General features: G+C 46.2%; 1 protein-coding gene across 3 annotated transcripts in view; it reads left to right on the plus strand.

Moving 5' to 3' along the window:
- SPHK1 (sphingosine kinase 1) overlaps window positions 1–24,744 on the plus strand; it is a 44,816-nt gene that overhangs the window by 7,872 nt on the left and 12,200 nt on the right. The window contains exons 2-3 of one of the 3 annotated variants that reach the window (XM_083725846.1): window positions 953–1,107; window positions 4,119–4,748. In XM_083725846.1, coding sequence (XP_083581972.1) covers window positions 1,089–1,107; window positions 4,119–4,748 — 649 coding nt within the window. In that variant the 5' untranslated portion in view covers window positions 953–1,088. The remainder of the gene's footprint in view (window positions 1–952; window positions 1,108–4,118; window positions 4,749–24,744) is intronic. The other 2 variants (XM_083725847.1, XM_083725848.1) reach the window with 2 other exon arrangements.

Consider the following 24,744-nt stretch of genomic DNA (forward strand, 5'->3'; position numbering starts at 1 on the left):
ATTTTCTTCTTACTGTTCCTATAATCTTCTCTAAACTGCTTGTCTTTATTACATTCATTGAGTTCATGTAGTACTGGATTAGCTGTCATACAAATATATAATGTCAACATCATACTGTATAGATATTGGGGAAGCAAATACCAGCACGCCCAGTAAAAGGACCTATTAAGATTCTTTGCTGCTTAGTACAAGGAGTGTGGTGACCATGTTCTCAATGTGTGGGTGCAGGAAATTTAAAGTACTGGTAGCTTGCCTAACAGAAGAAGCAGATGGACCATGTTATTTATAATGTGGCAGATTTCATGTGCAAGATCAGTAGCACATTCACCCTCAGTGAACCCTCCTTAATATGTGAACTGAGATATTTCAGAGGCTCCATAGAATCTTCATATACTGTGTAAAGTGAAAAGGATAGCCCTGTTTGGACAATGTGCCCCTTATGGACAATGAAAAGGCTTCTTACTAATCTACCATGGATTTTATAACCAATCAAAGAAACACAACCAAGTAAGTGCAGGTGAAGGGGAGCAGATAGCTAAAATACAGGCAACTCAGTTAGCATTTGAAAAGTTCAGTTATCTTTCCAGAGCTAAGAGATGCAAACAACATGTTTACAATTTCATTTGGTGGGTGTGGTCTAGGGGGTGATCCTGCTCTTCCCCTTCTAACAGCAGCCTCATATGCAGAAATTCAACAGGTAAAGCTTTTCTTAGCATGCAGCTAAATAGTGGGGAAAAGTACCTACCGTATCTACCATCAAAGTAATCAAGAATCCAGTTTGATTGTAGCATACAAATTTTCATGCACTAGAGTCCACTTCAGCAGCAAAACGTTTTGGATACTCCACAATTATTGGGGTCCCATTTGGGATTAAAAAAAAAATAAAATCCCAAATGTTTGTCATTTAAAAATATGTTCATCTTTAAGACTCTTCCTTCTTTTTGCTGCAAAGACTAACAGAGCTACCTGATCAGAGCCCAGACAACTGAAGCCATGGAACAAGGCAGAAAAGGAGAAACCAAGAGGAACAATCGATTGCAGAGAAAGCCAGAACTGGAGAGCAAGTCAGGGCTAGAGAAGAAAGCAAGATGCATAGTCAAATAACAGGTCAGACCCAGAAAACAAAACTGAGAAGCAGGGCAGAACTAGTCAAGACCAGAGAACAAACCAAGTCTAGAGGGGCACACCAATTCTAATGATCACAACACTGGTGTGTAAGCAGTCGTGTAAGCAGGGGAGTGGGAATGCACTGCCAATCCTCCCAGCGTGTCATCTTTATTTTTGCTTTCTTAAACCTATGCTCAAATGTTTTACCAGCTTCGTTTCCCCACCCAAGTGCCTCCTGTTTAGGAAAAAAATATTTTTGGTATGATTTATGCATTTCTAAAAGCTGTAATTGTTGTCATCCCCCACCCAGCCACCCCAAAATTGAATTTACTTAAAATATTTGATTTGGTGGACTTTTTGTCTTCCTTTTCCAAATTAGGCACCATGGGTAGAGGAGACTCCCTGCTGCAAACTGCAGTGTGGTGGTTCACCACACGGGGGAGCTGCATGCATCTCCTGAGGCTCCTGACACTATCCCTCTAGTCTAGTTAGTTGCCATAAAAAATATATCAGGAGCTGCTTGTCACACTACAAAATTATAACACAGAAACATATATTATAAGTAGGTATTTATAAAATCAGTTCTGCCCAAACCTTTGGCCCTCAAGGGGCTCCCCAAGGCACCTGCCAAGATCAGTTTCTGAATAAACGTGGCTAATAAAGCTCCATGGTTGGTTACAACTCTAGGCATGTTTGCTAAGGACTGAGTCCCATTAATCTCAGTGGGTCTAACTTCCTTTTTCTGAGTGTTATCATTGCCTGCCACTTTTTACAAACTGGCCCTATTCTGCAGGGCTGGCTAGGGCAGTGCCACATTGTGCTCCCCTAACGGTGATGTCACTGCTGCTTTCTGGGGTTGAGTGGAGCTGCGAGTTCGAATCCTGTTGGTGCTCCTGCACAGCCCTGGCCTCACTTCCACTCTGCTCTATCCTGTCCTGGTAATTTGCAGTAATGTTGCTGTTGGGAGGCCTGCTGTCTGCCACTGCCACATCACTGCCTTCACAGGTGTCCCTTGGACACTTATCTCTCAGCCATACCTGGCCATGCTGCAAGGTTAGGTAAGGACATAATGTTATAGGTTGTGCTTGGCACAAGGTGGGAAAGGAATCTGGAGCCAAACCCAGTGAAGCATTAGGTTGCTCTTTCCGTCCCATGGCTGATTCTGCACAAAGGTCTCACCTCTTCCATGGCTGTGCCGCTGCCATGCCAACAGAGGCCAGGCCATCAGAGGGTGGGAGATTTTGCAGGTAGTGGGGCCTCTGTGGGAGCCCCCACATTGCTCAAAGGGCCTCAGGGCCATTCAGCTCAGTGGGACTTGCCTCCCATTTTAACCGTGCAAGGGATCAAGCAGGGAGAGCCCCCCTTTTGCCCTTAAACAGCTTCCAGGCAGGCAGAAATCCAGCACTGAAACTTCAGGTCTGCAAATAATAACACCCTGAAGATCCCAGGCTCCGGGGAGATTAGAATGGCCCTGGCCCCAGCCTGGTGGAAGGCTCTCTCACAAGAGACTGGGGCCCTGCGGGATTTGACATCTTTCTGCAGGGCCTGCAAGATGGAGCTGTTCTGCCAGGCCTTTGGTCGGGGTTCAGTCTGATTCTTTTCTTTCTGTATAAGAACAAGCATTATAGAAGCATTAAAGAGGTAACAGTTGGCCCTGGAGAATATTAACCACTCTCAGTTTTACCGGTGGACTGCCATCTGCAGGGGCGCCGACTTATAAAAAATATTGGGGGGGGGGCGGGGGCCCATACCGACATATAAAAAATATTGGGGGGGGCCAAGACCTCCAAACCGCTGCTGCTGGGGGAACGAAAGGGGCGAGCCCCGGGCTGCCCTGACCTTAAGTGAACCTGTGAGGGCCCGCCCTTTGTGGCAGCCAATCGGCTGCCGCCATGGGTGGTGAATATTAATGAGCTAGGGGGAATCCCCGCTTCTCGTGGGGCTGACGCCAGCCCCGCGAGATTGTTGATGGGTCAAGAGCCCGCAACTCCACCCCCTCTCTAGATCGGGAGTGGCTTTGTTTTAACTCATTACTGAATGTATTTTAAAAGGTAACTATCGTCAAACAAGGAAAATAAAAAATACCAACATAATTCTGTGATTTTACAAAGCATAATATAACTAAAAATTTTCTTAAATTATTGGGGGGGCAGAGCCCCCCCCAAACGAATTTTTGAGGGGGCTCGGGCCCCCTCAGGCCCCATGGAGTCGGCGCCTATGGCCATCTGTCCAGATTTTAATTTGCTCTGAACTAATTTTAAGATGTATTTTAATTAATTGATTGCCTGTTTTTACGTTCTTTGTATACTGTGTTAGTTTTATGATGTTAGCTGCCCTGAGCCTGGCTCTGGTAGGGGAGAGCGGGGTACAAATAAAAATCTATTATTATTTTCTCAACACTGCATCTCCATGCCAGGGAAATACTCCACCTGGAAGTTAAAGACACAACAGCCCATCCAGAAAAAAGGAGACCAGCCCCATTCACCCAAGTGTTTGTAGGACATGAGCACTACCTCTCACGTGGCCGAGTAAGAAACGCTGGTGCTTGTTACCGTGGGCAGAGCTTTCTTATGGGGCAAAGTCGGTGCCTGTCAATGGAGGCACCGCTTAAGAAATGAAAAGCGCAGGTGGAAGCAATCCCCATTGCTTGACCGTGGAGTTTGGGTTCCTGTTCCCGTAAAAAAAATAATCATTTTATTTGCTTTGGAGGACCCGCCCCGCGCCCCCACATAGGGCTTGCTGTTGCCTAACCTCTTAACCCGGAGGAGGCGTAGGACTTGGGTGTCCCGGGACAAAAGAGAAGGGGTGGGGCTTGTTACGGATTAATTCCCCCGGGGCTGAGTTTTGAGCAAGCACGTGCTTAGGCCGGTTCCTTGAGGTTCCCGAGCCGCAGCTCGGAAGGGCAAGTTCTGGGGGGGGGGATGGGGGGATGTCCTCGCTTAGCAACTTTATTTGATTATTGCGCGTTTGGAGCTTTTATGAATGAACTTGAAGTTGGTGTCGTTCCGCAGAGTCGCCGCCGGGCGGCAGCAGAGAGCAGCGCGCCCGAGCGCCCGTGTGGAAGCCAGCCCTCCGCCGCTCATTGATAAGCCAGGCAGCGAAGGGTTGCAACGCCCGGGCTCCCGGAGCAGCAGCAGCAGCGCCCTCCGCACGCGCCGGGTCGTCCCCTCTCCATGAGGCTGCGGCGATGGAGCGAGGCTTGTCGGACTCCGGGGAGACCTTGCGCAGCAGCAGCAGCGGGCCTTCCCGCGAAGTTGTGCTCTCGGGGATCTTCTCGCTGGCCCCGGCGGCGGCGCCCAAGTCGAGCTGCGCCCTGAGCCTCACCAGCAGCGCCGAGCTGCTGCTCCGCCGGCTGGACACGTCCGAGCCCAGCGGCTCCATCACGGCGCTCAGCCTCTCGGACTGCATCGGCTGCTACGCTTTCCAGAGGAAAGGCGCTCGGGAGCCGGCGGCCGCCTACTTCACCGTCTTCTGCTACCCCTTCAAGAAGGGCTGGTGGGTGTCCGGGGAGTCCCGCCACAGGGTGGCCAAGACTTTCCGCGTCTTGGAGTCCCAGGAAGCCGAAGAGAACCGGAGCATCGCCGAGACGTGGGCTCGGAAGATCATGGAGCTCTCCACGCCGTCCACCCTCAGCCTACAAGGTGAGCGAGTGCCCCGCCCGGAAAGTAGAGGCGTCTCTATCGCGGGATGGAGGGAGGGGGGGGGACCGAGCTGGCAAGCGCGGGCTCCAGTTTCACCTGCGCTCCAGGGGGTGTATGTTTACTCGGAAGCAAGCCCCACTTCGAGCTTTGTGGTTCGATCCCACCCAGGATTCCTGCATTGTAGGCGGGTTGGACTAGATGACCCTTGTGCTCCCTTGCTCTATGACCCCGAGGAGGAACCCTTCCCCCGCCTGGTCCTCAGTTTTCAGTCTGGTGAAATGGGCATAGCAGCGGCTTGCCTTTTCCCTATGTTGTAAATCGCTTTCCAGATTTATCAGTTGACTATAAAATGGTTAAAAATAAAACCCCCAAACTCTCCTTTACCTTTACCATGTGAGCCACAAATGCCTGAAACAGGCATAGTTCCCCCTGAGAAAGGCATTTTATTTTTGTGAAGCTCCTACTCAGAAAGTAATTACTTGCAGGAAAGTGTTTATTTGTAGGAATTAACTAGTGCAGTCGCTGTTCCGGTTGTCTTGTGTAACAATCGCTCCTATGTGCATTTAGTGGTGGGTGGGTGCACATGCACTTTGGGAAACAGTCACCAATTTATGCCAGCATATTGTACATGCATCAAAATGAACACAGGTCTGCAAGTCAGTTTGCGAGAGTAGACTCACACACTGTAGATTCATTCCTGTGCATAACTTAAATGCCTTTCATACAGGAAATTTGTAACATGCGAAGCGTGGGCTGTGTAGCATGGCTTTTTACTTGCTTACTCAGAAGCAAAAATCTCGTGGAATTAAATGGGACTCGAGCTGCAAAAAGGTAAAAGGTAAAGGTACCCCTGCCCGTACGGGCTAGTCTTGTCAGACTCTGGGGTTGTGCGCCCATCTCACTCAAGAAGCCAGGGGCCAGCGCTGTCCGGAGACACTTCCGGGTCACGTGGCCAGCGTGACATCGCTGCTCTGGCGAGCCAGAGCCGCACACGGAAACGCCGTTTACCTTCCCGCTGGTAAGCGGTCCCTATTTATCTACTTGCACCCGGAGGTGCTTTCGAACTGCTAGGTTGGCAGGCGCTGGGACCGAGCAGCGGGAGCGCACCCCGCCGCAGGGATTCGAACCGCCGACCTTTCGATCGGCAAGTCCTAGGCGCTGAGGCTTTAACCCACAGCGCCACCTGCGTCCCACTCGAGCTGCAAACCTTAACACAATTACTGGGAAGTAAACCATTGAATTTAGTGGGGCTTATTTCTGTAAACCTGCCTAGGATTCCATGTCTACTCGGGTACATTGCTAGGTGCATGAGCGCCGGCCTATCACTCAAATCTGTATTAAGTTTGCATATGTTAATTTATGTGTATAGATGCCTCCGAGACATAATGGCGGTGGTGCTTGACTAGTTCTCACCAGCACTGCACTTCGCAGTTGAACTTAGCCTAGGGTTACACCAGGGAAGAAGAACCTGTGGTCCTCCTTATGTTGCTGAACTACAACTCCCATCATGCTGACCATTGACCATGCTGGCTGATGGGGGTTGGAGTCCGGCAGCATCTGGAGGGCAACAGGTTAGCCATTTCTATGTTAGAGTTAGATGGGTTAGAAATAAATGCAAATGAATGTTGGTCTCATTGTAAGGCTCTTTAAAATTCTCTCACACACAAATGCTCAGAGGACATACACAGCTTCCTCCTCCAGCTTGTCTGAGCAGATCAGCTGAGGAGGGAGTTATTGTGGCTCCACACTCACTGATTGATTGATTGATGGATTGATCGATCAATCAATCAATCGGATGGGTATGAGAAGGTGATATGCATCCCCATTAGCAGGTTGAGCTCAGTTGAGCAGAGGGGATTACCTTCCAGGGGTGTGTCTACTAAATAATAATTTTTAAAGTAAAAAATTGGCTGCCACCACCAAAATTAGTATGATCTTGTGGGCCAGAAATATTTGCTTGCTGGGTCTGTGTGATCAAACCCCTGAAACGGGGGTTAGTCACCCCTGCTTTAGAAGCTTAACTCTCAAACCTGCAAACCACAGAGGCTTTACCTCTGTCATAGTCCTGCTGAACTGACCTGACCGCCAGAGGTAGCACAAAAGGGGTTGGAGTGAGGAGCACTCTGACCAGTAGCTTGCCCCCTTCACCACTGCTGGGTCCTTGCAGCTACTTGATTATAATTTAATCATCAACTGCAAATTGAAATAGCACTGATTAAAATTACAATTATCTGAATGTTCATTCCATTAAAAACAAGTTCAGGTAACTCACAACTTACACCAATTTAACTTGTGCTCATTCAACTTTATGCACTTGGCAAAAAGTATAAATAAATAAAAGGGGGTGGGTTTTGACTATATGCGATTTTGGCTTTATGCACGATCTGCAGAACGTAACTCCCACATAAGTGGAAAGTTGTCTATACACTATTATTGCTCTTTCAGAAAACAAACTTGTGGAGCAAAGCTCAGTTCCTCCAGCCTTCCCCACAAGAGTTTTTCTGATATAGCCACTGTGGAAGTAGTCTAGTATTGCTCTGAAACAAATTGTGTATGCACTGCAGTTGCAGAAGGTGATAACACATAGGAATATTTACCTTCCTGCTAGAAGATACAGAACCTTACAGAAACATGTTGAAAGAGCTGGTGTCAAACACTTCACAGCGTGGGAAAGGAGATGGAAATCTCCTAGCTCATCTTGCTAAATATTTGGTGAAAACCACAAGGCCAAGTGTGCTGCTGAGTCTCTGTGAAAATGAATGAACTGTGGATGAAAGCTGGAGGACTAAGTCCTTATCAGAGAGAGGAAAGGGACATATGTGCTATGCATCTTAGCAGAAGTGTCCCTGGTACCACTGAGCAAATAGCTAGATGGTCTGCAGCACAGGACTGTGTGCTGCAATCAATGTTTCAGAGAGGCGTGTTTCTCAACAGTCAACACTAAACTCCCAAATCCTCTTAGTTTCTGCCTGTGCAATAGGTTGTGCTGACTCCCGGCTGCAAACCAGTTTGACAAGGCAAGCCTGAGTATCCCGTGTGCATGTTAACAAGGTGATGGGTGCCTCTCCCAAAGTTGTTGTGCCACGCTCTCAAGTGACAATTCATTTCCACGCACACCCTAAGTAATTATTTTTTAAAATCCACGTGAACACCAAGAGCTGGTTGTGGCTAGATACAGGAATGTTCAGTTGTGTGCAAAACAACTTCATATTGGTTTATTTAAGAGCTTCATATTGGGTCTCTGCAAGGGTCAGAGGTTTTGCAGGTTTTTATATTGTTTTGGAAACCTCCTTGACCAGGGGAAGCAGTGGGATAAGATTATGGTGCCCCATGGGAAGCCACGCTCGCTTGAGAACTATTGTTACCATTTCATCCCTAGGTTACTCACACTGATTTGCTCTTTGCTATTTTTCTGCATCGTTGTCCAGCCTGTTGAATAATAAAAGTGGAACTTGTTTGGTGATCTGAGTCATCTCAAAAGCCGGTTGAAACATACTTTCCCAGAAATCAGTTGAATTTATTTCCCAAGACCATTATTGCTCTTAAGGTTGTAACAATGGCTATTTTTTTGTTGTCAGCTGTCTTGGCAGATCCATTTCTTGTAGTATATTCATTACATCTCGAAGTACATTCAGTACAATAAAGGAGCTAGTATTAGTTTAATGCTAGCTCCTTTATTTCCCCCTTTGAAAACTCTGGCTTAGAAAAAAGAACTGGAATGCTGCACATCACAAAGTTGGCCAAAGTTAGCCAGGAGGCAGTTAAAAGCACAGAGCTACCCTGGGCTATTTCCCTGACTACAACAACTCCATAAACATGTCATTGCTGCTATTCAGTTATGAGACTATTCCAGGGATTGCCAACTTCTCCACAGCTTGACCAGACCTCACCATGTGTCAGTACTTGAATGATGGTGTGGGGCAGGAAAGAGAGAAGCATTCTTGGAGAAATCCACAAGACCAGTCCCAGAACTTCTTCCCAATCATGCCTCCCAGTAGCTGTCTAAAACCAGTATTTTTGGGGTTGAGGGCAGCACAAAAGGTACCGTAAATAAATGCCTGTGCCTTCCCTGCCTCTTCCCCCAATAAAGTGAACAGGCTTAGTCAGTTCTGGCAAGGTGTGGGCTAGGACCATGTAAAACTGCACTCTGATGCCCACATAATTCGTTCCGGAGGCCCGTACTTAACCTGAAACTGTTCTTAACCTGAAGCACCACTTTAGCTAAAGGGGCCTCCGGCTGCTGCCACGCTGCCGGGGCACAATTTCTGTTCTCATCCTGAAGCAAAGTTCTTAACCTGAAGCACTATTTCTGGGTTAACGGAGTCTGTAACCTGAAGCGTATGTAACCCGAGGTCCCACTGTACAAGCCTCCCATCCCCCGCCTTAACTAAAACTGCTCTATCCATAGCCCCCGCCCCATGAGCCAGGTTGGAGACCTGATACCAGAGTAAAACAGACTCGAGTTTATCTTGCAGGCTCTATACAACACTGGATCGTTTAGGGGCTATGTGTGGCAGCAGTCAGGATGGAAGGTGGGTGTATCTCGGAATGCTGGTTCTGTTGGCGTTTCTGACAGTTTCTCAGTGAACTTCCTTGCTGAGCGAGGCTTTGAACCAATGTCTTACCAGTCCTTGCCCAATACCCTAACCAGCCTAAGCCACGTTAGTTCTCAAATGATCCCTTCCAGTGTGGTGCCTTCTAAAATCTTTATCTCAGTTGGATTATCTCTGTCTTGGATTTTTGTTGGTTTTCTGTACCTGATGTTGTTTTAAACTGCTTTTAATATCTCTCTCTCTCTCTCTCTCTCTCTCTCTCTCTCACACACACACACACACACACACACACACACACAGAGAGAGAGAGAGAGAGAGAGTTTGTATATGCAGTTCTTTTAACTATTTTAACATACACCACTATTTTTGTATGTTGCATTCTAAGTTGCTTCTGCATACCTCATGGGAAGCGATTCACAAATGAAAATATTAACCTCAATAATAGTAATAATAATAATGATAATCTCATAGCCAGAACCCACATGATCAAAGGTTGGGTCCAGGTCTATGAGGTTGGGTCGTTTGACCATCTTCCTAGCTTTATGGAATCTGCTCCTGTAAAAAGCAGCTGCCATTTGGCTTGGGTAACATTTAGCAGGCCCCTTGTTGGCTGTTTCAGAAGAATATAAATGGACTCTTTGTCTGGAGGCAGGAGGGTGCTCTGATAAGATAATCATTCTGTGTAACGTGACTCACAAGCAGGAACATATAATCTTCTGATCACCCACCGTTCTGCAAAAAATCACATGGATTGTGTGGACCAGCTCAGTCTTTTTCTTAGGCCTGCACCTGCAAAGGTGGGAAAAGTTACACGGCTTATTTAAGAAAACACCTGTTTCACAATCGGTAAGGGAGCACTACTTTAGTAAACTGAAAGGTTTTAATCCTGATTGACTAACACATTGCAAATCTAGTGGAGACCAGACCCCTGCACTGCAAGCCCAATAATACTACCCTGTGTGAATGCATGCACATAAAGCCATACATACTTTTTTTAAAAGGTCTAATTGTAGGAAATGTTGACTGTCCCCTCTCTTGAAGCCAGATTAATTCAGTGCCTTTTGAATTCTCAGGATCAAGTTTTTCGCTCTAGTTAAATCCTGTGTTGAATATGTTAGTCAGAGATAAATATGTTAGCCAGAGCTCCTATTCATCGGCACAACTAGTCATCCATGGATCTCCCATGTGACATCAGTGCATGTTGCAGAGCTGGCCCGGAGGAATTTGGAAACCACGTGACCGCTTTGAGCAGCACGTCTGGCTGGGTCTTCCATGTGGTGACTCAGCACCCCCTCCCCCCCCATCATTAGCGCTAAATGCACAGTTGGCCTTGGAGAGTGAAAAGGATTCCTCCTATACAATTTCTGTTCTCCCTCTGCGTCCTAGGCAGGAGGGAAAGTAGAGCAATTATACCACACAGCTCCTCTCTCTGTGAGAGATCTCCTGGTGGGGGATGCTAAGAGAGAGTGACACGGGGAGCGATGGCAGCTGACTCTGTGGCCAGAATGTTGCTTTGTAATCCAGTTCGTGAACTGACAGATGAGGAGAAGTGGCGGGGAGAGATAGCCAGAAGATGCTTCTTCTTGGTTTGGTCATTTTGCCTAGAGAGAAATGGAGACTTGGCCTATAAGGAGCTTCCGCCCCAACCCCCCCGCTGTTTAGCAGCTTGTCTATCTAAGGCCTCCAGAAACCCTGTCCCAGGCAGATTTAATCTTATCTGTAGTAGCATATGTTCTCCCCTGCCCCACCTGCTCCTCCAAAAGTGATTTGCACTTTCTCTTCTGTCCCAACTTCTCTGCGTTTTGGTCTGAAACCCTTCTGGGTGCTTCTCAAAAACAGGCGAGTGGCTGTGACAGAATTAACCAGGCCAACAATCCCCATTGGTTTGCATTTGTGTAAATGGAATTGGTGTGGAGAGAGTCATCTAAGTGCAGGCAGAGTGTCCCCACTCCCTACTTTAGACATAGCCAGGATTTTTAAAAGATTAATGGACATCCTAGAACTCTGGAGCCCTACACAGAATGGAATTCCCTTCTTTTGAAGCCTTCTGCTCTCTCTGAAAGCTGTAGGTCAGGCACAAAACATCAAGAGTGTCCCTGTGTTTTGTAATTTGCTACACCATCTCTTGCTCTTGGGATGGGATCACAGAGCGCACTTCAATAAAACAGCCACTGGCAGTGGCGTAGCATGGGTTGTCAGCACCCGGGGCAAGGCAAGTAATTTGTGCCCCCTAACCTGTGGATTTGCGCCCCCTAACTTGTGGATTTGCGCCCCCTAACCCTAACCCCCAGATGTTGCGCCTGGTGCGGCCGGGCCCCCCCTGCACCCCCCACGCTACGCCACTGGCCACTGGTACCATTTAGCATGGTGGTCACACCCATGTCAACAAAGGTGATGACTGAACAAGGGTCTGGTTTTACTTCTCCAACATCCATTGGCATACTTTGCTCTAGGTATTTTACAGAACTCCCAACTGAGGTCAGACATGCCTTTCGCTACTGAACTTTCAGCACCTACTCAAAGCACTTATTTTAATTCCAGCGGCGTTTTAATTGATGTTTGATTTTATTAGTTTCAACTGATTTTTTAAATTTTTTTGTCTTGGATCTTTGTAAACTGCTTAGAGACTATTGTAGGCCAGCAGTATATAATTTTTTTTAAAAAAAAACAAAACAATGTATTCATTTATCTTACATTTATATCTCAACTTTCCTGTCATGGCACCTAGGGCAGGATGCAAGTTGTTCCCAGATCTATTCGCCCTCAGGACATTGGTGGCGTCATGTGCCCTCAGACCAGACCCTGGGACACGTACAAGAAAGTGTGATCAGAGCCAATGTGGTGGCGAACGCAGATGGACTGTGTAAACTTTCTATGTCTGACAGCTTGTCGTTATCTAAACGCTCTGACTGCATGTCCTGCTCTGTGGTGTAGCCAAGCAAGGCAAAGTCCTGCTGGGGGAGGCATGGTTTAGGCAGGATACAAGGCAAGGCTCAGGCAGCACTCTGGGGGACAGAGAGCTCTGATGTTGCTACAAGATGCTGCTTTATCCAGGTTGCCCTGGATCTGTTGCAGTGGAGTTCTCTGAGTCAGAGGATGGCAGTGCCACTTCCTTTTTGGGGTGGGGGTTGAGACCAGCCCTGCAGGTTTATCCGATAGCAGGGTGGATCTGGGCCCCCTTCCTGCTTCCTGGTCAGATTTTTCACTTGCATCACCCAACGAAGAGGAATCTGACTCCTGGTCCCTGATAGTGCCTTACAGAACATAGCTCCTGAAAAGTGCAGACACGTTGCATCTTACCTTCTTGCACCCTTCATTATTACTGCATCCACCCCCACCCTTATTGAAAAGCTCTACCAACCTTCTTGTGAAAACTTTGGAACAGAAGTGTTCCATCATGTGTCTTCCTGGCCCTGGGCCCAGCTCTCTAATCTTCCAAGATGTTCTTAAAATTGCTTCGAAGCAAAGAACAAAAGATGAAAGGAAATCAGGCAGTCCTACAGAAGTTGGTGCTACTGGCAAACTGGGCAGCGGCGACAGGGGAAGGCAGGCCACCCTAACCTCAGAGCACAAAGAACACGTCAACGCATACCGTTTCTGTTCATCGTAGATCAGATGGTGCAAGGTTATTTAGGACGAGAACACAGATTTGGATACTTGTAGATGTGTGGCAGCCATGGCAGCCAGCCTACAGTAGCTTGACGGAATGCAGTGCCATCATTCAAAGAAATTTGCATGGGGCCAAAGCCACCGACCGGAACTCTTCGTTGTGTCCTCACAGGTCACTTCTAGTTTATTCCTAGACCTGGCCAAAGGTAGAATGGGTGACAAACAGGTCATGGTTATTTCCTGCAAGCCTTGAAGTACGTATGTCTCAGCTTATAGGCTTGCTTTTATGAGTTGTACCACTTGTAAGCCAACATGATTGTGCCAAATGCATTTTAATTCAAACTGGGTAGCTTGCAAAGGCACATGTTTGTTTACACTTTAAATTTATGTTCTCTTCTTTCAGAGCTATATCCAATATGGCTTTGGCTTACTGCATATATCTTTGAACTGCTGATTTAAGATTCAGTGAGATGTGCCAGTTATTAATTTATGCTTGGTTGCAGTGATTAAAAATAAAATAAAAAGGCTAACATTACTGCCTCTGAAGAGGCACTGACAGCACCCACTTGGCCTTGTGCTGGGGTGTGTGTTGTGTAAAACTGATTCCTGAGGCTAAAAGGCAAGTGTTCACTTCTTTAAAGGAGCCCTCCTCCCAGTTCCAGCCAAATATTGCCATTGGTAAGAATCTTCTTTTACTGAATTTCAAATACTTTTCTCTTTATTGTCTTCCTGATGAACCCCTCCCAATTTATTTAGCAATGTCCCCCAGAACCTGATGCTTTCATTCAAATGTGGACCAGGCTTAGCTGGTCCCTTAGGTTAAAAAATAAACAAAACCCCCAAGTCATCAGAGGGTGATACCTTAATTAGGACCAACTAAAATGTCACAAAGTAGCGAGCAAGTTTTCCAGTTCTTAAATTTGACTGTATGTTAACCGGCACAGCATCTAGCAGCTCTAAAAGAGTACTGTAGGCATTATGCCGGCTTGATTATTATTATTTATTAATTTTTTATCTCACCCTTCATCCGAGGAACACAGGGTGGTTCACAATATGAAAACACAAAAATGCATAACATAGAAAAACAAACAAAAACAATACTCCCCCAACAGTTTAAAAGGCCATAGATTGTTTAATTAGCCAAAGGCTTGGGAGATGAGGAACAGTTTTTCCTGGCAAAACAGACTTGAGGAACAGTTGAAGGAGTTGGGAGACTGAGAAGGGATATAATAGCCACCTTCAAATATCTAAAGGGCTGTCACATGAAGGATGGAGCAAGTTTGTTTTCTCCTTCTCTGGAGGTTAGGATCTGAACCAATGGATTCAAGTTACAAGAAAGGAGATTTCGACTAATCACTGGGAAGAACTTTCTGACAGTAACATCTGTTTGACAGTGGAGCAGATTCCCATGAGAAGTGGTGGACTCTCTCCTTCCTTGAAGGTTTTTTAGAGAGGTTGAATGGCCATCAGTCATGGATGATCTAGTTGAGATTCCTGCATTGCAAGGGGTTGGACTATATGGCCCCTGGGGTCTCTTCCAACTCTACAATTCTATGATCTGGTCTACAACCACCCGTTAAAGAACCTTGCCCAAGAAGGGCAGCTGGCCAGTAATTAGATTTTCTGAATCCCGGACGTGCTTCTAAAGGAGTGGTCTTATCACTCCCTCCTTCAAGCAGGCAGGGACCACCCCTCCTCGTAAAGAGGCACCAGTCACCTCCCTAGCCTAGCCAGCCATCTCTTCCTTGCTAGTTTTTATCAGCCAAGAGGGGCAAGGGTCCAGAACACAAGCGGACATTAGACTTTTCCTCTGTGATCATCAGGCAAACTACAGTGTAGAAACTGGTTAGATAGGAGTACTTTGGTTGAAGTCCAATGTCATGTCCGTTGGACTATGTCCAAAAATTCCTGTTTCACTGATTAGGGCATTAGGCCTTTCATCAACTGCAACAGCCCCAATAAGCTGTAAAACTAGAATTTGGGACCCAAATATTATCTGCTTGTAAGGCATGTGGGGAACTGCTTTGCAGTTTGTGTATTGTGGTGCACAACAGTGCTTGCATTTCTACTAAGCTACATGTGCTGGCTCACGTGAGCTACAGGGAAGCTGTGCATGTGTGCTTATTGCACTCCAGGTATTTTGAGCAGGAAATGGTGTCTAGAAAACTAGGAAGTTAATGCCACTCTGCACATTAGTGCATAGCCAGTGATGAGTTGGAAGATGGCACTGCCCTTCCCACCGTGTCATTGCTGCAGCTTACCTGGGTGGGCTGGGCAGGGCAGGGCAGCCTTACGGTGAGGCTAGGGCTGTGCAGGTGTGCCAGGGGGAGGAAGGCATGTTGACTCTCAGCTTATGATTCCCAGTACCTTTCACACCGATAGGCAGAAGATCAGTAAGATATACAGTAAACAGAGTTTACTCAAGATCCATGCCAAAGCACTTTGTGAATGATCAAAGTCCTTCACTTCCAGTGTGGGAATTTTTTTTAGCACCAATCTTGTTTAGGAGTGTTTTGTACGAATGAACATCCTTATAAGATTGCTTCCGTGTTACAGATAGGGAATATGTAGAAAAGATGGAAAGAAAACAGTTCAGAATTATAAAGTAGCAAGGGTCTGAAGGAGTTTTTCACATAATGTTTCCCTCCCCCCCCCTCTCTCGTATGCATGTTATAATTCAGTGCGATGCCCTGTGCATAGACAAGTAGTATATATACCAGGAGTTTACACCTTTGGTGTGTTCAGAGAGATAAGAACAGTGTCATAGGATCGCTGCAAGCATACAGTTTCTTTCAAAAATAGAACCGAAGTTTATTCCATTATTCCATAATTAAAGACAACACACTAGGCCCATGGGAAATATCCCTTTAAAGACTGGCACCCAAGGCTATCAGACTAGTGCCATTTCAATAGCATAAGCAACTTCTGTTGAATGAGCTTCCTAATGGTAATGCTACTACAAATAAGCACCAGTCTTACTCTATACAGAAGTGTCTTCAGGTATAGGCATCAGAATAACTTATGGACCGAGTGACCATGGATACAGCAGCTCCCATAAACACAGCATTGCTTTATCCAGTTGCCTTGATTGACTCACCGCTATTATTAAGCAGCCACAGTTGCTCGATTCATACTGTATATTGTCTCTAAGCATGCTTTCACATGGATAATTAAGACAGCTTGCATGTAGAAAGAGACGTTTTGAGTGAACCGGGGCAAAGCTTCAAGCGATACTAAGCGCATGCCCAGACAGGATCCTTCCATGCTCCTAGCAGTGCAGGGCTGCCTGGCTCTACCATTAGGTAGAGTATGGAGGCTGCCTCAGGTGGCAGATTCTAGGGGGCTGGGATCAAGCTGAGGTAGTGGAGGGCAGAGCTCTGTGTACACTCCACACTGTTTATCCCATGTCCCCTAAACTAGCCTGTTGGCCTCTGATGCAGTGGAAGACCACTCAGTCTGCCAGGCTTTTATACATGGAAAGGAGTTAGGGTGACATCCTATTCTTTGCCATAGGCAGCAAAATGTCTTGTGCTACCCCTGTAGAGTGGGGCTGTGAAACATAATGGTGAAGAAAGTGAAACACTGCAGAGAGAATACTTGGGTTGTTCCCTCTGGTACTATTGTTCCGGAGATACTTGCCACATAGACAGTATAGTCCAAGATCTGTACAGCCTATGGCTATTCTGCTATAAAAGCCACCATGACTTGCAATAATCACCAGCTTCCTCTTCTGGGGTGATGGGAAGGGTGAAATGTGAAAAGATGACACAGCAAGAATGCCGGCCTCTCACGAGTTGGCAAGTCTCTTGCATCACTCCATGCTGATTCACAGCTGTCTGGCCATAGCACAAACATCTGGCAAAAAAATTGCAGCGTGGCTCATTTTCTAGATGGGGCTCTGTGGTTTTAAAAATATGCAAGCTTCACTTTCTGAATGTATCCAGACAATTGATTGGGCACCTGGGTGCCTGGATCCAAGTCTTCAGAGGATTCATAAAATCTAAAGGCTTATCCCAAGGTTACAAAATGAATCCATGGCTCAGTGTGAAGTTGCTAGTTTTAGAAAATCCTATTTATTATAGATCATCAGTACATTGCTCTGTTTTATTTAGGGATGTTATAAATAAAAGTGCCAAGGCACTCTGGTTTTGGGGCTAGGTATGCTGTTTGGGTGCCTGGGTAAGGGGAATTGCTCAGGGATTTGGAACCAGGAGCTTGAAAATTCTGACCTGGTTCAGATGTTCATATTCTGGTCCTTTAAAACTTTCATTTGGGGAATTAGGAATGTGGTGCAGGCTCTTCCTGTCTCTCCTGCAAATGTCAACTCTCCTCTCCCGTCCGTGTTTTCTCTAACTTTAGTTTATCATGCTATCCAAATGGGATGAATCATGGTCAGTACTAATCAGGATTGCCTTCAACCTATGGTCTGGAAGGAATGTGCTAACCATAGTTTAAATAATGGTCAGAGGAAACCAGGAAAGGGAAGAGCAAATCAACAGGCGAGGGTCCACCACGCGATACCAGACCATATTTTGGAATAATGGAACGTGACATTTGAAACAAGCCTGTCTCTAAGTTGTTGGTTGCTTGGTAGTTTGCCAGCTCATATCCAGTCTTCCTCTAAAGGGCCCACATCTTTGTATACTTCTTCTCTGTGGTACATCCCTTGCTCAATAATTGGCAGAAAACACTGAAGGGCATCAGCAGGCATTCTGTGGCACTGTCCCCACCATATTCACATGGCCCTTTTCTCCTAGAGTTGATGTGAGAGTGGAAGAAGAATTGGCATGCCTCTTAATCATTAATTTTTCTTCTATTGACTGTTGGAGGATAGGTGGGGAAGGAATCATAGTCTGTGATGGATAATGTGTCAACAGAAGTCAATAAATATATTGGGAGACATAAATTGTGTGTGTGTGTGTTGCTCTTCTGAAATGGGGAGAGGGACAGCCAAAAAACTTCACAACAGGCCTATACTCATAGGGCTCATCCACACTTTTGCTTGACCTGTATTTTGATCATGTCTTGTGTATTAATTAATTCCCGCAGGTCCGAGAGCTTTTCTTGTTGTCCATGGCTGTGCTTTGTGAAACCTTGCCTGCTGAATTGAAGGTTCATTAAGTAAAATATCTCTCTAGATTTTCCATGCATCTGATAAGACCTGATTCAGCAGGTAAGGTCAGATTTCCACAAGGCACAGCTGTGGAACAATCGGAAGAAATCGGAGTCAAGGGAATTAATTGGCGCACGATATGATCAAAATGCAGGTCAGGCGAAAGTGTGGCTGAGCCAGCAATGAAATTTATTGATAAAGGAGTGGATTTAGGCTTAGTCATCTTGCAGGAGATCTATTTGAACCAATGGGATTTAAGATGGTCAAGACTAACAATAGGTTACTCCAGGGATAGCTAATCTATGGCTTTCCAGATGTAGTTAGACTCCAACTGTCATCAGCCAGCATGGGTATTGGTCAGGAAAGAGGGGAAGTGGAGTCCATGAGTGAAGATGAGCGGGGAATCATTCTCCAACAGAATGTAATGGGCAGGCACTGTGTTTTGAACTGAATAAATTCGTCAGTGAACTAAAGAAAGCAAATGGAGAACGTTTTATCCTCTTGCATGATGAGAGGATGACTGCTATAAAAGGGTTGTGCAGCAAGCTTACAGTGAACACAAGAAAGCAGCTGTAACACAGCACGAAGCTGAACTGTGTGGATTTCGTGTTCACTCACAGTACCAGTATCAGAGTTCAAAAAATGACTACTCACTCTTAATCTTAGGGTCGCAGGTTTCAGCCCCATGTTGGGCAAAAAGACTTCTGCTTTGCAGGGGGTTGGACTAGATGACGTTCATCATCCCTTCCAACTCTAAATTCTATGATTCTATAAAAAGCTCTTAAAAGGTACACATTTAATTGAAGAGAGATGTTCTAGTAAGCTAGTAGCTCTGCTCTTAAGCCAACGTCCCATGATATCTCACTGACTTCTTTAATAGATGCTGTTTTATCAGATATGTATTTGTGGAATAAGGGCAATATGTGCTATGCACAATATTCATGGGCACAGACACAAGTACAACCCCATGCCCCTATGCACATTGGCTGGTAGCATGTACATACTAACCAGTCTGTAGCACAAAAATGTAGTTTTTTCTCAATGTGGAATCATTGTGCTTGTTTGTCCTCAGAATGTTGCTTTCCATCTAGATGGATTCTAGATCCTGCTGTCCGCAAGGATGGGTGTGTTTACTGGATGCACGTTTGAAAACCCTTCCCTTGGTGAGCTTAGATGTACCTTTTCCTCCCTGCCCATGCCCCAGGTGAATGAAGGAGGAAGTGGTGATTGTGAATGCATCCGCACCCACCCACCATGCCATTGTGCAAGTGTGGATAGACACACACACCCCATTGCCAGGACCGCCTACATCCGTTTCCACCTATTTCCAAATGAACACACTGTGAGGTTATGAATCTGCAATGAGCTTTTATTTTCAGAATGAAACCAGTTTCTCAAGAAGCACTTGTCACAGGCAAAAAGATATGCAGTAGTTCTAGATTGTGGTGTGGACTTAGTAGAAAAACAAGTACAGTACTCAGTCTCCAGTGATTCCAGAATAAAATGTTAGGTGTATACAACCATTCTGAATACAACAACCAGGCTTCTGTAGTCAGAACAATATTGTGTTTGTTTGGATGGGGGGGGGGCGGCACGTGAAATTGAAACACTGAGTAAAGGAGAAGCTTTAATTCTGTCTTGTCTCTTCTGGCGAGTGTGGATGTGAATCTTTCAATTTTTTATTTCTCTCTGTTTCTCAGTTTCCCAATCTTAAATTCAGTTCTCCACGTTTGTTTGTTTTTTAAAAATTCTCATGGAAGATTCAGCAGCATTTTAGCGCAAAGTTATTCTATTATACAGATTTTTGCAAGCCATTTCCCCCTAATGTAAAGCGCTTTTGTATGTTATTTTCACCAAGGTATTCATTTTTATGTACGCTTGCCCCCAAATACCTGTTTTTCTACACCCTGTTGGACTGGAGAACTGCATCACAAAGTTTGGTTCAGTGCAAACTTCAAGAGATAACTGTGTTTTGGTTTGCATATTGCTTTGAAAAGTGCAAATTAGGTACCGTATTTTTCGCCCTATAGGACACACTTTCCCCCCTCCAAAAATGAAGGGGAAATGTGTGTGCATCCTATGGGGTGAATGCAGGCTTCAGGAAGCTATCCGCTAGCCGTGGGAGACGCAGCTCTCCCACGGCTAGCGGAGACCTTGCCGGCACCCAGAAGCTTGGGGCGCGCTGGGCTCAGCACGCCCCAAGCTTTGCGCAGCGTTCTGCTAACCGTGGGAGAGCCGCGCGAAGTCGTGCGGCTCTCCCACGGCTAGCGGATAGCAGCCTGTTCTGGGGGCTGGGGTCGGGGGAAGCTCGGGCTTCCCCCACCCCAGCCCCACACCTGGAGGGGAAATATTTTTTCCCCTTTATTTCTTCCCCAAAAAACTAGGTGCGTCCAATGGGCCGGTGCGTCCTATGGGGCGAAAAATATGGTAATTCTTCCTTCAAATGCACACAAACCCAAATTTATCCCTTGTCTTGGAACTATCTAACACTTTATCTAGCCTTTGCCTGCTCTTCCTTCCCAGTAGCATATAATCCTTAAGGACAGGCTGTTGTCATTTCAGAGCTTTCTGAGCTGCAGAACATGGTTTGCTTTCATGATGTCTGTGTGCTGCCCCATCCTCCTCTCAGACATGACCAAGCAAATATTTCTGGCAGCATCAGCATTTTCTCCAGCTCTGTGGTAGAGTCAGCAAAATCTTAACTTGATTGAGGGAGCTGGAAAGACCTAAAACTGTATCACCAACTTTCTGGAAAGCACTTTTGCTGAAAGACGCAAAGGAAGTAAGAGCAGAGAGGATCTGACAGTCTAGACATGTGAGGGGTCAGTCATCACTGGGTCATTCCCTCTACCTCTAACAAGGTTTATCCAAGGCAATGTACCAAAAGTGAGCCATATGGGTTGGGCCAGATCTTGAAGGTCATCTAGGCAATGCAACATCTGCCACAGGGAATGTAACGTCAGCATCCCTCAGACATGACTGTCCAGCCTCTGCTTAAATGCCTCCAGGGAAAGAGGACCCATCACCTCCAGAGGTAGTCTACCCCATTTCAACTAGCTTTTCCTGTTAGGAACGGTCTGCTAAAGTTATCCTGAAATTCTATTTTATTCCTGCCCTCTGGAGCAACAGAGAACAAGTCAGCTCCATCTTCTGTATGACCTCCCTTCAGATGGACCTATTGTTCTAACTTTCATGCTCTGAAGCTTCATTTCCTGGCTGGCATAGCCAACAGATATTATCTAGGTGGGACCGCTTTCATTCATTCGTTCCATCCTGCTTTGAACTCTGTTATATCACTTGATGTTGCAGACTCTGCCAGTTTCCCATGGGGTCGTGGTAGTGCTCTCTTCTTTCCTCACTACAATTGCCTCTTTATTTACCCTCCCCTTTGCCTTGAATGTGTGCCTTTGACTCCTGGCAGATGTACAACAAGGGATTCTGTGTGCTTGGTGTTAAAACTAAAATTCTGTTCCCAGACATTCTAAATTCTGAAGCCTGTAAATCACACCAATTTGCATCTTCGGTGACTTAATTTTTTTTTTTAAAAAATATATTCCGGTTATGAAACCCCACCCCAACTACTTGAAATCATACTCTCCTTCCAACACTTCAGCAGGCATTGCCTACTTACATTCAGGTATATCTTTGTGTCCACAAGGGCTGGAACTACCCTCCTCAAAATGACAGATTCTCAGGAAGAGCAATGCAACGGATGCCCCATTCTGTGCTTTTCCGGCGGCTGTGCGCATGTTGCAATCTGTGGGAACCCAAAAAAAGCCCAGAATGTGGCACTCAGTGCAAAATTCGGCTTCCTGAGAATTACAGCTTTCATTGCGAAAAAGGAAGTTTCTTTTTTAAGAACTGGCTGAGAGCAGACGCAGGTGGAATTGGCTTTGGTTTGTCAGGTGGTGAATGTGAGTGCTTAATGAGTTTCCAGTTTTTGCTGCTGCTTTTTATCTGCTTTACACTCCTCGGCTTGTTGGCTCCTGCTGGTGTCTGAGTTAATAGAAGTGTATGTGGGACCTGTACACCACTGGTAGTATTTTGGGCAGGGCAGGGCACAGGGAGAGTGTGATGGTGGGCCTCTGGTGAGCTTGTTAAGGGGGAGGGAATTTAGGCAGCTTTCTGCTATCTTCCCTTTCGGTTCATCCTCCAGTCTGAGAGAACCTGGTTGGTATGCCAGCAACCTGCCAGGTCCTTTGGTAGTGTTTCTGAATGTCAGGACCTGTGGCCAGGAAAACAAATGTCTGCCTTCCAGGCTTTGATTTGGGAGGAACACCTTGACCTGGCTGGTATGACTGAGACCTTTTCGGATTAACCCAACTGTGGTTTATTGGTGAAGCAACAGCAACATTGGCTCAGCGAGCAGGTAGAGTTGAAGTAATCTCTTGTGGTGTCATCCCTCCTTGTTGCTCAGCTGTCTTCCCATTTTGAGTGTCTAGTGGGTTATCAGGAGAGGCAAGGAGTTCTGCTGGTAGGGTTCCATTCATGCCACTATCTAAGAGTCTCTCTGCTGAGCTGCTGGTCTCAAGGGTGGCCCAGATATATATTTCTGGGGGATTCCAATGTACATCTTTGATGGTGAGGAAAACTCATTTCTTTGCCACCAGGCATATCTACATAGTGTTACCCAGCAGAGGTCCTCCCCCCTCAAGAAGCAGAAGGCTTTCAGCAATCTGGGCTGCAAAAGGGGTTGGTGAAACCTGTGATAGCCCAGTGTAACTATTTGCCAAACACATCACCGACGAATTCACCCTGATATGAGACCGAATTGGTCTTGGTTTCCCTAGTGGATGAGGGGCCTGTGAGTCTGTTGGCTCTTTTGGTTATCAGTGGTGTTCAGCACGATCAATTATGGCAGGCATAGGCAAACTCGGCCCTCTAGATGTTTTGGGACTACAACTCCCATTATCCCTAGCTAACAAGACCAGTGGTCAGGGATGATGGGAAGTGTAGTCTCAAAACATCTGGAGGGTCGAGTTTGCCTATGCCTGAATTATGGTATCCTTTTGGGACTCCTTGGTGGACTTGGGGCATTGGACCATCTGTCTCCCAGCGGGTTAAATGCATAGAGATACGAAATAACATGGCAGTGGGATTGATCTACAGAACCCTACAGCATGTTACCTAAAGTGTGTGTTTCTCCTCCAGCTGCTATCTTCTGGCAAAGGAGCAAAACTGGTCAGCCCCTGCACCTCAGCCAGATGTTCCAGACAGTGTGATAAGACTTAAGAGTGTTGGGGGTGGGGATGGAGAGGGAAGCATTCCCCCTCTCTGTCTGTAAAGATTGATTCTGCCAGCTAAATCCATCTTTTTTCCATAATCAGGGCCAGAAGCCAGATTGAAAAGGATCAAGGAAAGAGCTGATACCGTACTTCCCACCCCCTCTTCCTCACTTTTAAGAGAACAGTAGACTCTGCTTTATTTCTCTCTCAGCCTCTAAAATAGCTTTTTAAAAATGCTTTGGATTTATGGAATGGATGCGGTCATCACACCAAACCCAGGAACAAGGGAAATAATTGCAATGTGAACAAAGTTCCTATGGCATTCCAACAAATACAGGTGTTTCCTGGCTCTCCTTGCCCATGTCTGTGACCCCAGGAATGCCTGCATGCGTCTAAATTTGTCACTGCAAGATTATTGTTCATCTAGGCTAAATGCAAAACCTGAAGGCCCTTGACGGACGGCGCAGCCACCTTCTTGCTGCGCTCCAGGCAGTGTTCTCATTTTGCCGCAGAAACAATTGCTCACATCCCAGCACTCCCTGAGCAGCTTCTGCCAGTCTGAGTTACTTTTCATTTTGTTATCGCCCTAAACACTCCCCAGCTTGTCAGCTACCTATTACCTGCACTGCACGGCCATCAACAGCCGCCTCCTTGACCTTGGTAATCTGTGGGCTCTAGGAGATAAATATGTCCCGGCATTGTGAACTATGAGCCTTGTGGTGGTTGGGGAGGGGGCGGGCTGAACTCTCCCTCCTAGTTCTGCACGGGAGGAAAAGGATTGAGGAAAATGGAGTGCGTGGTTTTCTTCTTGAGGGGTTAGCAAGATTTCACGCTCTTGAAAATGCAGCTTGAAAAACGTGATGATAGGCAGTGGAAGCTTAATCCTGGGGCTAGTTGCACCGTTTCACGGAGAGGTTTGTGGCTGGCTGTTATACAAAGCTTATACTTATTTAACTGAGGAAGAACTGGGTCAAAAGCAGTGTTCTGGCTTTGCTTCCCACCTGCCTGCTGAAGTAAATGCATTCAGCACCTAGGGCAGGGAGTCCTGAAATCAAAGATGCAATGTGCTGGCTACATTAATGGGAGCTAATGGTACCAGCAGAATCTCTGCACTAGCTTTTAAAAATCATTGTTTCTAGTCCTCCCTGTTAAACTACTTCTGGACAAAAACAGGTTTGGGGGACATGGGAGAGGAGAGGGAAGGACCATGACTTAGCACTGCTTTGGACCCAACCCATCCTGTTTCCTTTGCACTGAAGGGAACAAGGTGGAACAAAGTAACCACAATGTAATTGGAGAAATTACAACAAGTTATGTAATTTTTCCTAAGTAGACAGCAAGACGAATAAGTTCATTTTTGGTGGAAGATGAACTGCAGCAGCATTGAAATAGTGCTGTGTGTGACACATAGTGGGTTGGAATGGAAAATGATGTCTTCTTCCATCCTGGTGAGGCCTATTGCCTCAACAGTGAAGGTAGAACAAGAGCCATCAGGT

The sequence above is a fragment of the Podarcis gaigeae genome (assembly GCF_964106915.1).
Source record: "Podarcis gaigeae genome assembly, chromosome: 2".
Taxonomy (NCBI): Eukaryota; Metazoa; Chordata; class Lepidosauria; order Squamata; family Lacertidae; genus Podarcis; species Podarcis gaigeae.